The sequence below is a fragment of the Centrocercus urophasianus genome, unplaced genomic scaffold (genome assembly GCF_019232065.1).
Source record: "Centrocercus urophasianus isolate 14NV4802_14NV808 unplaced genomic scaffold, USGS_Curo_1.0 seq_17, whole genome shotgun sequence".
NCBI lineage: Eukaryota > Metazoa > Chordata > Aves > Galliformes > Phasianidae > Centrocercus > Centrocercus urophasianus.
The window spans coordinates 33,729,072-33,744,324 of NW_024884722.1; the positions used below are offsets into that span (position 1 = coordinate 33,729,072).

Consider the following 15,253-nt stretch of genomic DNA (forward strand, 5'->3'; position numbering starts at 1 on the left):
GAACAGGCTGTGCACACACACAGTACAGCCACAGAAGAGTCATCTTACAGACTGCAAAGTGCAGATTCACTTTCCCACAGCACTGAATATCCTGGGACACAGAAGTTACACTGAAAAGTGATTATGTATTGTTCATAAAACTCAGTATGAGAACACAAAGAAAATAACAGATGATATGAATTAAATACAAGCTTGCACCAGCTCGTTCTTTCAAGCATGAGGATTTTTACTGTGGCTAAATTATGACTGTGTTCAGATCACCAATTTAAATGGCCCACTCTTTCTATTTGAACTGCTTGGCATTCAGAATAAAAGCCACGAAAATTTATTACTCTCTATTTCTGAATTACTTTGATATGCTTCTATAAGGAACATTCTGTTTTTGAATCACAAGCCTTATTATCACAGAGTCTGTAGAACGATCACAAAATGACTCGGTACTGCATCCCAACACCAGGTTGCTATGCATGCTAGCAGAAAGGCATTCAGTTCTCCATGCATGAAAATTTGATAAAGGACAATTGTTGTAAAGGGAGCCACAAGCCTGATGCGAAAGGCCAAATCCATCCTCATCACAAAGAGGAGACCTGAAGAGAAGCCACATCAAGGCATGCCCTACCTGGGCTCATCTATGCTTTGAGTCCTCTACCCTGGGAAGCAGCCATTCCAGGAAGAGGAAAAAGCAAGCATCATTTTTGGAATGCCACAGGTGTAAATGATACTCGGGGCTGTACTGTAAAGATGTGCGTTGCTGCTTAGATGATTTAAGAGCTGGGCAAAGGAAAGAGATGCAGCATGAAAGCTTTGCTCTTTTCTTTTTTTCCCTACGATTACATACAGTGGTAAACCTGCTGTGAGGGTTAGCCAACATGAATTATCCCATCTGTAGCACACATTGCAGCTGAGGGCTGCGAGTCCACGCACCGCTCACTCCGCAGATACTCAGGCTTGTGCTTCTGCATCCCAGGAAGCAATGTTATTTGTTTACCCTAGAGCAGTCAAGAGAGAATTATAAAGCTGTGCTGCATGTTTCAGTTTCACTTAATGCTTACAAACCTGAGCAGAGCTAGAAGGAAGATTTTCACGGAAACACTTTGCTAAGGAAATGTATGATTTCCTTCTATAGGTATTTTCAACCCTCTACCAATTAATGTGCTTATGATGATGGGTTTTCTTTCTCCCAGCTAGAAACATGTGTCATAAACCAGCACTTTGAATGAATGATTTGACACAAATCTCAGCGCTGTTCAAAACACACAAAACAAAACAGTGAAATTTGCTCTGAGACAGAAATCAGCATTCCTTTCCTTTAGGACAGCCTGGAGGACTCGGCCTGCACCAGAAGCAGCCTGCAGCCCATCATGGCTACTTCATATTCCCCGGGCGGAGAAGCAAATTGCAGCCTAAGTCTTACGCTCTTTTAAATAAGCAAGAATTACCAGTTCTGATCCCTGCAATCATTTCTATCGCTAACGGTTTCACCCCTTGAGGGGACACATCCCCAAATTGTGCTGCTCTAATACCTCACAAGAGCATACACCTCATATGAATGGCATTCTAGGAGGTCAGACATCTATCAAAAAGTAGCAATACAATACCTCTGTGGTATTGCCTGCGCATTACTTACTTCAGCAATAGGGCTCTGATCCAAGCTCTGAAATAATGCTAAGGGATAAAGACATCATAAGAAAATTCAGAGACACGAACTGCAGCAAGCGGATGTTCATAACAATAAAATCCTCGTAATTTTGCTTTCTTTCATTTGGCAAAATCTTGCTGTCCCATGTTTTATATATATACATATATATATATATATATATATGTGTATATATATAAAACTCAGCAGGAAGAATAGCATGTTTGCACTGTAGGACTGTATTTTCAAAGGAAAACAAACAGACAGTTTCAGTTCCCAGGGCATGATTCAGTCTTTAAAAAAAAAAAAAAAAAAAGCCAGAACTAATAATAATATGCGCTCTTATAAACTAATGATTACTATCTTTAAGACTCAGAAAAATCTTATTTACGAACTTGAGTCGAGTCATGATGTTGGCCCTGAGCATGACTTCCCCTGTAGAAACTGATGCAACTTTATATTCCCTATGTTAGGAGTAGGAAAGCAGTACTTTGGATTCACTGCTTATTATCTCCTAATGGCTATTTTTTTCAAAAAGAACATTTCTATTGGACAGACTAAATAAAAAGCCAGATGTTTGTTTTCTTTCCCTCTGACAATATAAAAAAGCAGATGATTTTGTGCAAAGGCCTTCTATTAATGTGACTGTCTACGTTCCTTCAATAACTGATGTATTGCCATGATTACATGTTTGATGCAAACAGCCTTCTGCAATGCAAAGCGGCTACTCAGAATGCAGAGCAAGGCGGGCAATTGATAAGACACAAAGGGCTCCAATTCTGGTGTTCACTGATCTTGCTAAAGTATATAATCATTTGTTTTCCCATCTTAATGCAGTGTTTACTGTTATTCAACTGGAATGGGTTTTGTTCAGCATTATTACAAAATAAAGCTGTGTCTGATTTCCAAGTCAAATGCCCCCAGATTCATGAAATGTGGAAACATATTTGACAGTGAAAAAATCAAGCAGCCGAACGCCCCTGTTTCACAATTTCATTGCTTAAATCCAGCCCTACTCAAGCTTTTCAGTGTTCGTCTGAATGCAGACATTGAAAAACCCCTTGTGGATATTATTTTTTTGCTAATTACTTCACTTTTTCTGCTTGAAAGTGTGGATATAGGAGCACATCCTGCTCCAGAGAACACAGAACACATCCTGCAGCAGAGCACAGGCTCAGCAAGCACTACACAGCCAGGAGGGAGGTGCAGTAATCTGGGTGAGCAGTAGCTGTGCACCTCAAATCTTCCCTTCTAGGATAGGTGGGAGAATACATGGACAAACTCTCATGGCCTTCTAAAATAGTTTAGCTTAGGAAAAGTATTTGGAATATAAAGTCAGGTGTGAGACCTTTAAATGACACAACAGAAGTCACCTTAAAACCAAAGAGCACAAAATGAAGTCCTAAAAACTGCACGCATGACTCTCCTTTTAGCACAGATGGTGTCGCAGTTTCCCTCATTGCTGTATTGCCTTGATCCTAAAGAAAGCTTTAGTCTATGCAAGTCTGGGAGGACAGCTCCTGGACACCCTGGACACCACAAATCTAAAACACTGCTAGGGGAAACTGACCAATACCTGCCTGAGTATCCTGTATCACGGGGACATGAACTAATAAAAACCAACTGAATAGCTGTTTGTCAAAATGCAGGATGCTACTGCGCTCAGTTTCTTCTTGCTGCAAAGAACTTGATATAAAAATTCGACTTTTTGTTAAAGAAAAAAAAGGGATCAAGTTTCAGAGATCTTAGCAAGTCATTTGAGATGCTAGACACTGCAAACAAAGTAAGATTAAACTATTAGCCTTAGTAAAAAGCTTGCTGCCTGTCTGCAGGCTCAGACGATGGGCTGCTGAGCTCTCAGCCAATCAGTCAACTGCGTGCCTAAGGACTAGGATGTATCTCATGAGAGGAGCAGATGGCCCATGCAAAAACTAACAACCCTCCCCCATCCAGAACCAACACCCCAAATGGCATTTCTTCTCATCTTGCATACTTAAACCATGGAACTAATTGCCACAGAAGGCCATGGATTTTAAAAATGCTTACTTGAGTTTGACAGCAAATTGAAAATCCATCAAGGGCTGTAAATCAAAGCCAGAGCTCTGGTTCAGGATGTTCTTGCTTTGCCTTTGGATGCTCTCGCAGAAGGGATTCTGAGCTAGATGGACCTTTGGTTTCACTAAGTGTGATCAATCTATGGTCCTACTTAAGGCAGCAAGAGTCAATACTATCAATTCACTCCTGTCTGAAAAGCATAATGCACCCTTCATGGCTGTAGTCACAACGCTGCTCTTGCAGGCAGGATGCTGTTAAAGCCAGTACCTCGTGTCCCTTTGTTTCCTTTCATCTCCTTGCTCCTCAGCTTTTTCAAGGGATTTAAAAGGAACTCTGACTTTCACCAGGTGACAAAGGCACAGCTATGTCTCTGTAGCTGCGAGCCGGAGCATGTGCAACAGGAATTGGTATGAACCTGCCTACTCATTTACAGGCTGAGCCCCTAACTAGCATCCTCAGCACTGCCACGGCCATTCCCTGTGCATTACAAGCTCCTTGCGACAGGCTGAAGGTATCCAAAGTGAGCTCCTGTGCAAGCCAATGTACTACTGGCTGTTGTTTTATGGCGAACACAGAGTGAAGCATCTGCATTAGCAACCACTACTTGCTTGCAATAATGTAATTAAACAGATGGCCGAGGCCCTGATGAAGATTTCATAATTTACTTTCCAAAAGTAGCTATGTTTTTGGGAATTAATCTATAAAATGTCTTCATCTGCTCTAGAGCAACACTCTGCCTGAGGACCCTGATAGCAGGGCACTGACCCAGACAACCAGCCCAGATGGGATGCAGAGACAGTTAATGGTGCCTAATGGAAAACGTGGTGAGCACTCATAAGACCAATGCAGAAGTCTCCCTGCCACCACCCTGGCTCCAGCAGGGCCAGATACTTGGGGAGGATGCTGAGCCCTGGGGAGCAGTAGATAGTGACACTCCCGAGCTGTCACTTGGCCGCCTTGCTTCCAGCTGTCAGGGCTCTTGTTCTCCCAAAGCCTCAGAGGATTTATTTCAAATCTTTGCCAGCAGCTTTCCAGAACCCCTTCCCAACTCCTGGAGCTCCCAGTGCTGTGGGATGAAACCGCTCAGTGCCACACTGCCTGAATCAGGGCTCCCCTGGGCTGTTCTCAGACCATTAACCTTATTCCAAACCCATAACTTCCTCTGCCATCAAAACCCATCAGCCTGCACCCCTGTGAGCTGCTCCCAGGCTTCATATGGCATTATAGACAGACATCCATCTTATCCAGAGGAGAGGGCAGGAAATAAGGCCATCATGGCTGAAATACCTTTTAAGATTGCCTAACACTGGTAATAAATGTAAAAAGTAGCTGATGTAATGGATAAAATAACTTCCTGCAGGTCCCTGGAGACCGCATGCCGGATGTACAGACAGGGAGCTGCACAGGAGAAGGGCAGCTGAACAGTCAGAGTAAAAGTCCCATTATTTAGCAACATAGCAACAAGGGTGATGAAGTGTGCTTCCTCCTATAAACTGAAGATAAAAGATTACTGTGCTTTTAAACGTACTCCCCTGTGCCTCAGTATTTGAAGACTGCTTCAGTTTTATGACCACCACCCCAGTGGGCATCCTGGTCCCTATCACAGGCTCCTTTTGCCTTCTTACAGCTCCCTCCATGCTGCCAGTGGTGTGACACCTGCTTCCCAAGGACACTGATGGCTTCCAAAGTAAAAAGAATCAACGAACATACTTCAGCTGGGGCCAGAGCAGGCAGTGGGAAGGAGCACAGGCATTGTTTGGTTTATATTTTGGGAATTTGAAAGCCACAGGGGCTTCTTCTTGTGCCCAAGGACTGTGATGAACCCCATGAAAGGATGGGTAACTTTCAATTCTGCAGTGCTACAATGCACACAGCCTTCTTTTAGACAAGTGGCCAGTCTCTAGGAGCTTATATCCATAGGATAGGTAAAGGTAAAGAAACCTGACTTAGCTGTAAACACTGAAAAACAGCAACTCAAAAATCGTAACAGGGCAGAGAGCTGCTGTGCGGTGGTACATCATGTGTCCCAGGAGAAGAAAGAGAAGGATAGGTATTTCTTGGCAAAACAGAAATTGAGCTCCTGACCTGTAACAACAACCTGTGCTGACACTTCTGTTTGCCACTTACACGTTTGTGTGAGCACCTCTCCCTGCCTGCCAACAAATGCCTCAGAGCAACAAGCACTTCCAGCCACTCTTACCTTTTCCTTCTCTGAAAAAAAAAAAATAAAAAATCAAGGTAATTGGGTTAATAGGTCAGCAGATGGTGAGATTTTAATGGAAGCATAGCATTGAGAGCAAAGTGTCCGATCAAGGTGAAACATGACTCTGTGTTCTCTGGGAGGTTCAGCCAAGGACTTTCTCTGTCCTTTCGCTGTCCACAACTCTTCAGGCACAGCGAGGGCTGGGAGCAATGACAGGGCATTTAGCAAACTGCAACTTGTTAGATATGTCCCAGCAGATGATCTGTAATAATCCAAAATCTGCATGTCCAACAATGGGGTAAAATAGGAAACATCTGACAGCAAGGGATTATGAAATACACCCAGTGTTACTGTGAGCATGAGGAGGATTAATATCAACAGTAGTACCCATTTTACCAAAACAGCAACAACAAAGCAACAAAATAAATAAAACTGAAAAACAATTAAAAATAGCAGCCACTACAGCTGGTACTTTTCCTCTGCAGGGCTGCTACGGCTGCTGTGAATTGTATGGGGCACTGAGTGAGTGGTGCTGCATTGCAGAAAGTAGTATTTCAAATAGATTATCAATCTGTTTTACCATCCAAATCAGCTATGTTTTAACTGCTGAGTAACAGTTTTGATCCTTTGTCATTTAAACCAAGTAAATAAATCCTTGTACTCCTTCAAAAGCTATTGGTGAGCAACTGCAGAAAAGTATCTCTGGAAGAACAGAAGAGAAATTGGTAAAAGGGCAGAAAGTGAAGAAAAGACAGCAGGGTGGCAAGGCAGTCAGTTAAACAGTTTTCCAGGTTTTGGTACTTCAGTTTTTTTATTAAAACAACTATTGGGTTCTTACCTGGGGAAGAATTAATACAAAGGTAAGTTGAGCAAGAGCAATGTTACAATCCCATAAAAACTTGCTGTTACTACAGGGAGCAGACAAAGAACATTAGCAGAATCCCAGCACCTCATGCAGTATTCAAACAAACTTAATAAGAATGATTTATTTTGGAAGCTTGCTTATAAACTGAATCATAGCAAGAGAAAATAGCAGCATTTCAGAAAAATAAGCAAATCAATGCTACTGTCGATACTCTAATGCCCTATTGATGTCTCATTTTCATCTTGGCTGCCAGCTAAAAGATCTTTCAAAAAGTTTTGGGGATTGTATTTAATTCCTGTATTAATTTAGTTGGAAAAGTAAAGCTCTGATGTTGTCAGCTGATATAAAGATGCATTAAAGGTGCTCACTAATGCAAAGGAGCTCATTAAAGAGGTTAAGACTGGAGGCACTCTGGATTGTAATGACCATGCCCTGGAGTTTGTGATCTTGAGGAAGATAGGCATGGCAAAAATCAATGTCAAGACCCTGATCTTCAGGAGAACACAATTCTGGTTGTTTAAGGAATCACCGGATGAGATCTTCTGGGAAGCTGTTCTCAGTGACAAGAGGAGCAGAGTGGAGCTGGAAGTTCTTTAAGGAAGCCTTTCCCCTTCCCCCTTCCTATCCCCTAGTATAGGAAAAGCAGCAGAGGAGGCAGAAAACCAGCACAGCTGGGCAAGGACCTGCTAGTCAAACCGAGGGAAAAAAAGGACATGAACAGGCAGTGGGAACAGGGATGTATTACCCAGGAAGAATACTGGGATGCTGTGCAGACAGGCAGAGATGGGATCAGGAAAACCAGGGCACATATGGAACTGCACTTGGTGAGGGATGTAAAAAATAACAAGAAGTGGTTCTACAGGTACATCGGGCAGAAAAGACAGGCCAATGAGATTGTATTTTCTCTGGCAAATTGGAAAGGAGAACTGGCTACAGCAGACACAGAGAAGGTTGAGGTACTCAGAGTTCTTTGCCCCAGCCTTCCCTGTCAGCCAGACTTCTCATGTGTCTCATCCCTGGACCTCACATCGTTAACCTCTCGGTAGGGCAAAACCCCTCCCACCATAAAGCAGAGCAGACATGAGATGGCCTCATGAGGTTGAACTGCAAACAGTATATCAGGCTGCAGCAGAAGAGGGGTGGACAGCACGGTAAGGTACATGATGGTCCCTTTCTATTTTACCCCTCACATGTGGAACTTTTGGAACACGTCCACAGTAGGCAACAAAGAGGAGCTCACATAGAGAGGGCTGAAGAACCTGTCATATAGACATGCTGAGGGAGTTGGGCTTATTGAGCCTGGAAGAGGCTTGAGCGAGACCTGACAGTGACCTACGAGTATTTAAAGAGAGTTTACAAGGAGGAGAGAAATCCACTTTTAAAATGAACAAGTAGTGATAGGACAAAACAGAATGGTTTTAAACAAAAGAAGGGAGATTTAGATTAAATGTCAGGGGAAATTTTTCACTGAGAGGGCGGTGAGGCCCTGGCACAGGCTGCCCAGAGAAGGTGTGGATGCCCTACATCTGAAGGTGCTCAAGGCCAGGTTGGATGGGGCCCTGGGCAATCTGGTTTAGTGCCTGATTTAGTGAGTGGCAACCCTGCCTACGGGGAGAGTTGGAACCAGACGACCTCTGAGGCCTCTTCCAACCCAAGCCATTCTATGTTCCGATGATTTCCACATTCATTACTTCTTATGTCACTTGTCCCTCCCCACATCACAGTTTTCTCGGCATGTACATAGCAAGGAAATTTTCTTTTACTCTATTACACACAGCTATAGCTACCTTATTTCATCTACCATGTGAATTATCAGCACACAAAACACACCAGAGATTTTTGGGAAGGTAGATACAGGTCAGGTGCTTTCTGTAACAGCAGGAACGCAACTACACTGGAGCCTGCAGAGCTGGAGATACAAATGGGAAGCAGCACAAAAACCTCTTAAAAGATGTGCTGCTATGTCCCACGAGAGATAAGCATAGCTGTACTCATTTTCAGATCATCAACGTATGTATGTTACAGTAGGAGCTGAAGTGTCATTATAATTGTCACCATGGCAGAACGCTTTGTCCATGACCTGAGGGCCAGCACTTCTTCACCTTGTGCACCACAGACATTGAAAAAATAATACATTTTGTAAACCCTCTGTTTTATTCTTTACAAATGAGGAAGCAAGGCAGAGGAAGCCCTATGCTGGGGCTGCCTTGGCCGGGAGCCAGTGCTCCAGGTCTCACCCTGGGCCAACCCTCCACCACTGCTGGAGGCAGGGAAATTCTCCCAGTCCCCACACCTTTTCAACATGCCATGCTGGCAAGTAATTAAAACCAGCTTCCAACACATCATCATCTCTTTTGACAGGCTGTCACCCTGCTATAGTTTTGCTTGCTTAGATGTTTCATTTTGGCTTAACTAACAACACAAAAAACCACCTACAGGGCAAATGTGTGTTCTGATGATTTATAAATCATCACGATTGAAGTTGATAAACATGATTGAAGATGATAAACTCTAAGTAAAAAACAAATCATTTTCAAAGACAGCACAAATTGGCAAACTAGGCTTTGTTTTAATAAACCGCTTTTGCCTCCCCAACATCTGTGTCAGCCACACTGAACTCGCTAACTCTGGTGATAAATGCCTAAAAAACATACCTTTCAAAGGCAACAGCCTAGAAGTAAAGCAGAAAAGCATTAAAACAAGCAATTGACAATTGACAATTTTCATCTCGCTTTTTGGACAACATCTCTGAAAGAAGCGTGTAATGTATTTGTGAAAGTTTAAATCAAAGCAAAGCCTCTATTTTCTGTTACTCTTTTTCAGTATGATGTGCCCTCAGCACTTTTAGTAATGTTAATATAAATATATCAATATTTTTAGAGCACCCAACTAAGGGCTTGCCCAACCAGGCACATTCTCCCACTGATTCTCCTGCTCTTGCCACCCCTAAGAGATCTGCAGAGCTTTTAAAAGTCAGGAAAACAAAGCACTCATCAGAAAATCCCACTTGCTGGACTTCATCTTTGGACGCATTGGTTTCTTGCTCAAGTCAAAGCATTACGAACCAAATTATAAGTAATGCTTTCAGAATTCCTCCTCTGTTCACCAAGGCAGGCTCCCACATTGTATCTTCAAAGCAGCAGCCCTCTGCCATTACTATTTTGTCCTAAGACTTGGAGCTGGTTTCCTAACTTAATAACCTGGTTTCCAAACTTGATAATCCTTCCACCCAGCATCTGAGGTTACAGTTCTATCCAAATACATGATGTAAAAAATAACGTAATAGTAGGGAAGTAATGGCTCAAACTGCTGCTGTTTGGGTTTGGCCAATGGGAAATCATTGCCAGTTTCCTCTCTTGTCCTTTTTAATTCCTCTACTATCCTCCCCAGGACCGTCCAACGCAGACTGAAGCGTGTTTTCTATCTCTGCAGCATAGTACAGATGATACTCCTGCTCAGGAATTCAGCTGTGATAACCACCAAAGCAGCACGACAGAACTATTAGCCCGTTCTGGTAAAAAGTAAATTGGCCATAAGGTTGCACTGAGTTCTTTTCCATTGCCTATTTGAATGAATTTGTTATTTCCCTGTTGATACAAATAATTATTGTAAATGGCACTAAGGTATTTTTTTTCAATTAAGAAAATATCACAAGAAGTAACTGATTGTGAGTAATTGCAAATGACATATTGGTAAACTGTAAATTGTACGTCTGCGATCTCAGATTTAATCAGCCAGGAAGGGAAGAGAGCAGTGTAATAGCTGGGAGCCCTGACTATTACTGTAAGGTGATGGGGCTGATAATTTCATGACTTCTTTTGCTCCTGCTGGCATAAAATGGGATACTGTGAAGTAATGTCTACCATCTGGTGCAAGTGAGAGAAACAGAATAACGTATATCAGTGCTGGATTTTTGTGGCAGTATAAGTATTTCTAGCAGAGATTAGACAATATTTGTTATCCATCTTCCTTTTATGCTGCAATATGCAGAATCAACACTGCTGCTTTTGTTTTATACTGCCCAGAAAGAAATGCCTTTAGTTGCTATTACATCCTTCATACATGAAATCACAACACACGACCTAACAGTTTCAGTGGATCAAAGTCACTATATATTGAAAATTCAAATACATACAGACGAGTATTTCTTGTAAATTCACTAATTTCAGACTGAGCCAGTTAGCCAAAAGCCTTTACTTCAAATGCTGAGAAATTATCCTAAAGGTGATGTTGCATGTTGCTACAATTATTCAGGGATGCCAGGTATTTTATTTCCCGTATCCGGTCTTTAAAAGATGGAAGGTTTGCCTGCTCTTGCTATTAGTATTAAAGGAAGTTACCAAAATAAGAGCATAGATGAGCAACAATGTTATTTTAGAATTAATGCATAGATTTTCAGAGACAAGACAAGCTTTGTGCTGGACAGGTCATGATGGCTGCCAGAAGTGACAGAAAATTTGATCTTCAAACATTCTGGCTTCTTTTCGGAAAATTTAAGAGGGAGAGAATACATTATCACAGTATCCAGAAGACCAACAGCTTGCACGCACAGGTAAGAACTCAGAGTGAGATGAAGCATTTGTCGGCTAAGATTAATTGGTGCCCCATGCTCCTGCCTAAAGCATGCTTTCCTATTCTTATTCTTATCCTTCCCTATAGAAATAAAGTGTATTTTTATAATCTGTTAAATATGGATTTATAGTTGTTATTCTCTTAGTTGATCCAAGTCTCCCCCAAAGGAAATTGTTTATATAAAGCAGGTCACACACACAATTACCACCTCCATCAAAATCCTAGATACACAGTAAGACAATTTGAAACACACCACCACTGCCCTGCCTTCAGCTGTCTACCCCATCTTCATTGGGCTGTAATAATGTCCTTGACATCCATGAGAAATATGCCCAAATCGCAAAATATCAAACTGCATAATATCGAACATTTCAGATCTTCAAATGCGCGATCAGGAATGGCACCAAGATAAACTATTTTCTTATGCCTACAAACAAGGCAGGCTCCACATTTGGCCACTGAGTTGCAAGAAATCCTATTCCCTCATTAAGGCACAGCCTCATTGCAACATACAGCATTAAGTGACAAAGCAAAATTTCAAAGGCATAACACCACTTCCAATGTAATTCTAGGCTATTTCCAGATTGCAAGAGCCTTCTGAGGCCCATGGAAGTCCTTGGAAAATGACCTCAAACTAATTGCTACATCATAAGGAGCACTTACCATTGTAGAGCTTTTTCTCCAAACCAATCTCCTTTTCCTAAAGTACGGAGAAAGACTGGATCCTCACTGGGGGAATCTTCACGAGTGACGTTCACCTGTTGAAAAGCCAAAACCACCAGCATTTGGAAAACTTTTCATTAATGAATAAAGCCTATTTGTTCAGAGAGGGGTTAGTCATCTCCCACATCCCTCAGGAAATGCTCTGGTCCATATCTTCTCTGCGAATCAAGTAATTCTCCAGGCCTGCACTCTTCTCCCATCAGCAAGCAATTACTAATTCTCCGTAAGCCAGTCTCAAACCCATCCAAGAAAATGAATACTTATTTTCCACTTAGATACCTGCCACTCCTGGAAAAACTCAGTACGTGTGTGCATTCAAAGGTTTTAAGCTCTAAACATAGAGTTGGCTGCACAAGCACCATCACTGGCCATATGGAGTCAACAGCAGAAACAGATTCCAAATATTTTATGTGTGTAAGACAGACACATGGCATAGGTTTCTGTTAGCTTTGTTCCACGTGATTTTTTGCATTGCTAAGTTCACTGAAGGGGAAAAAAAAAACCAAACAACTACATTTAGTCAGAACTTAAATGAAACAGTTTGGAGCATTATGGACTGAAGAATGGCTCCTTTTCTTTTTCATCATGTACTGAATTCAGGGAGGAAATAATTCTAGCTAGAGCAAAAATCACACATTAAAGGAAAATAACATTTTTATTTTTTATTTTTTATTTTTGCAGTAGAAGAAAAGCAGCTAGTGCTGATGAATGGAGACTTTTACCCACTGTAAAATGTTGGGTGGCACATAACCTAGTGCATGCCCAAGTATGAGAAGGCACTGAAACAACAGGCAGATGGCTTCACATCTGTGAGTGATGACACCCTATCATAGGGGGTCCTTTTTATTTTCTGAAAACATATCAGAAAAAAAACAGTAATTGATCATCTAAACAAACTTTGCCTTTGTATTATCTCTGCAAGTGGCCCAAGCCAGCATGGGCTACAAATCCCAGCAGCCGCATGATGACAAAGCCCCAACACACTGCTGGGAGCTGAGGATGGCTTGGCATCTCTGCTCATTGCCAAGACTTCACGAAAGATGTGTGTTATGGATCTAGTGGCCGTCTATGAGAAATATTTTCTCCTTTTCATCTAACTTTTATTAGAGGGAACTCATGTTTCTTACGGTATATCCAAGTAGGTGAATTACAGCAATAAGGGTGCAGCAGGGATCATCTGCCCTGCCATTAACCAACTATAAATTGTCTTGTCCATGTTCTGTTTATAGTCAGTAGAACAGCATTCCCAAAATCTGAGCTATCCAAATGTAGGTTAGATGAGCAACCCTCTGGAGGATTTACAAGGGAGAATCCTTCATCTCACTTCTCCATCTCAGGCTGTTCATTTGCTTTCATCAGAGCTTTTGGATATGCAAATTCACTAAGCCAAAATCTGAGACTTCAGACACTACCCTTCTGATTTAGAGACATCCTAGTTTAGTCGCACTGCCTTGCACCTTTTCTTGCACTGCGGGTAGAACAGAGGGTTTGAGTCATTAGAGAGCGCTGAGTACATACTACATTTAACATCTGCAATGACTCACTGGAGATCAGATGAGAGTAGGGAGAGCGGAACAGATGAGCCAGGAAGATTTGTAGCTGATGAAAAACAAATTTGGACAAACAAAGGCAACTTTAATGTGTATTTAAGCTCCTTCTGCATGACCTCTGCTGATTCTAAGACATGAATGCTGAGGGATTACCAGAGTGTCATTTCTGCAAAGCTCAATGTGATGACACATCTGAACAGTGACAGTACCACTGACGAACATGCACAATATAGTATCAAATTGGTGCCACACCATTGCTATTAAAGGGAAAATGGTGTACAGTGGCACAGCATGACACACACACAGCCCCTCGGTAAAAGAAGGATGCTAAACAGGACAGAGCAGCAGCAGGCAGCAACCAGAAGGGATCAAACTGTTTTCATCGAAGGTATTATCGAACAGATTTCCGCACATAGGCTGTTTTGAACAAAAGTAGATTACTATTCACTTGGACTTGAGGAAACACACACTAATAAACATGAGAAATAGTTCCCCAGACATTTTTGTAATACTAAAAGCACCTGAGCTGCTGCACCTTTCCAATTCTGAAAGAAGTTGCCTGCTGATCACAGGCAGACTCCAACAGAGGAACGTGGATGGGTTAAATTAGTAGCCACATGCCCCACACAATTAAATGACAACAGGAGCCAGATCAACTGCAGCGGATGGAGCTGAGGGAGAAAAAAGAGAAAAGGCTTTCGCTATGAAAAGAAATATTCACAAAGCACAGGTTGGAAGAAAAAATGCTGAGCTCAGAAATTTAAAAAATATCACTTGACTTGACTGTCACTACAGAAGCTCTATCATAAAAGGCAGGACAGAGCTTTTAATAGTAGCTTTTGCTGCTAGAACAAGATGCTGCTGAATGCAAGTACATGCAAGATCCCAGTTATGCGAGAAGGAGCCAGCCTTTTTTCTGGCTTGCTAAGCCTCCTGGGTCTGCTTTCAGCATAGGCAAGAGAGTCATGTCTCTGCCTCAGAAAGTCCCAGTCAGCATATATTGATCTGATTATTCTGTGTTTCATTGCTACTTTTTCTATGTTTCACTGCCAGTCCACTACTCTCCTATCCTGGGCTGTATCCTTTGCATGGAGAAGTTCTGATATCACTGCGTAGCTCACATGTCTAAATACAAGCATTAAAATTAAACACCCTCCCACTTCCATCCTTCCTCAGTCACCAATATCTCTTTTGCAATTCAGTGAGGTTGGAAGAAAAAAACTAGGCTGAATTTAACCATCCCTGTGGGAACTTCTGTCAAGCCATCAAGATCCAGCTGAGGCTCTGGGAATTTCTCAGCAAGCCCATGTGCATTGCTGTGAATTCCTTTTTCTGGCCATCAGCTGATACATGAAGATAAAACAACAGAGGCCTGGGAGATAAAGCCAATGAGCTTCTCTAAGGGAATTAGAGAGCTCTGGAGCAATGGACAAGGACACAGGGACCATCTGCTTTTCTCCTCCATCTGCTGGTGAGCTGCAAGGGCATGAGGAGGATGGACAGACCAGGCAGGTCTGGTTACCCAGTACTGGGTACCAGTAGTACACAGTAGTCTGGTTACCCAGTAGTCAACAGGATTTGAATTTTGCAACCAAGAGACTCTGAGGACTGCTAGGAAGGGATGGAACCACCAGATCAAGTTGGTCAAA

The 15,253-nt window shown here is 42.2% G+C and overlaps 1 protein-coding gene across 3 annotated transcripts in view; it reads right to left on the reverse strand.

The window, feature by feature from the left end:
* The window catches only part of PRKG1 (protein kinase cGMP-dependent 1), a 393,753-nt gene that overhangs the window by 97,198 nt on the left and 281,302 nt on the right, over positions 1-15,253 (reverse strand). For all 3 annotated transcript variants that reach the window (XM_042818630.1, XM_042818631.1, XM_042818632.1), the window contains exon 7: positions 11,995-12,089. In XM_042818630.1, the coding sequence (XP_042674564.1) occupies positions 11,995-12,089 (95 nt within the window). The remainder of the gene's footprint in view (positions 1-11,994; positions 12,090-15,253) is intronic.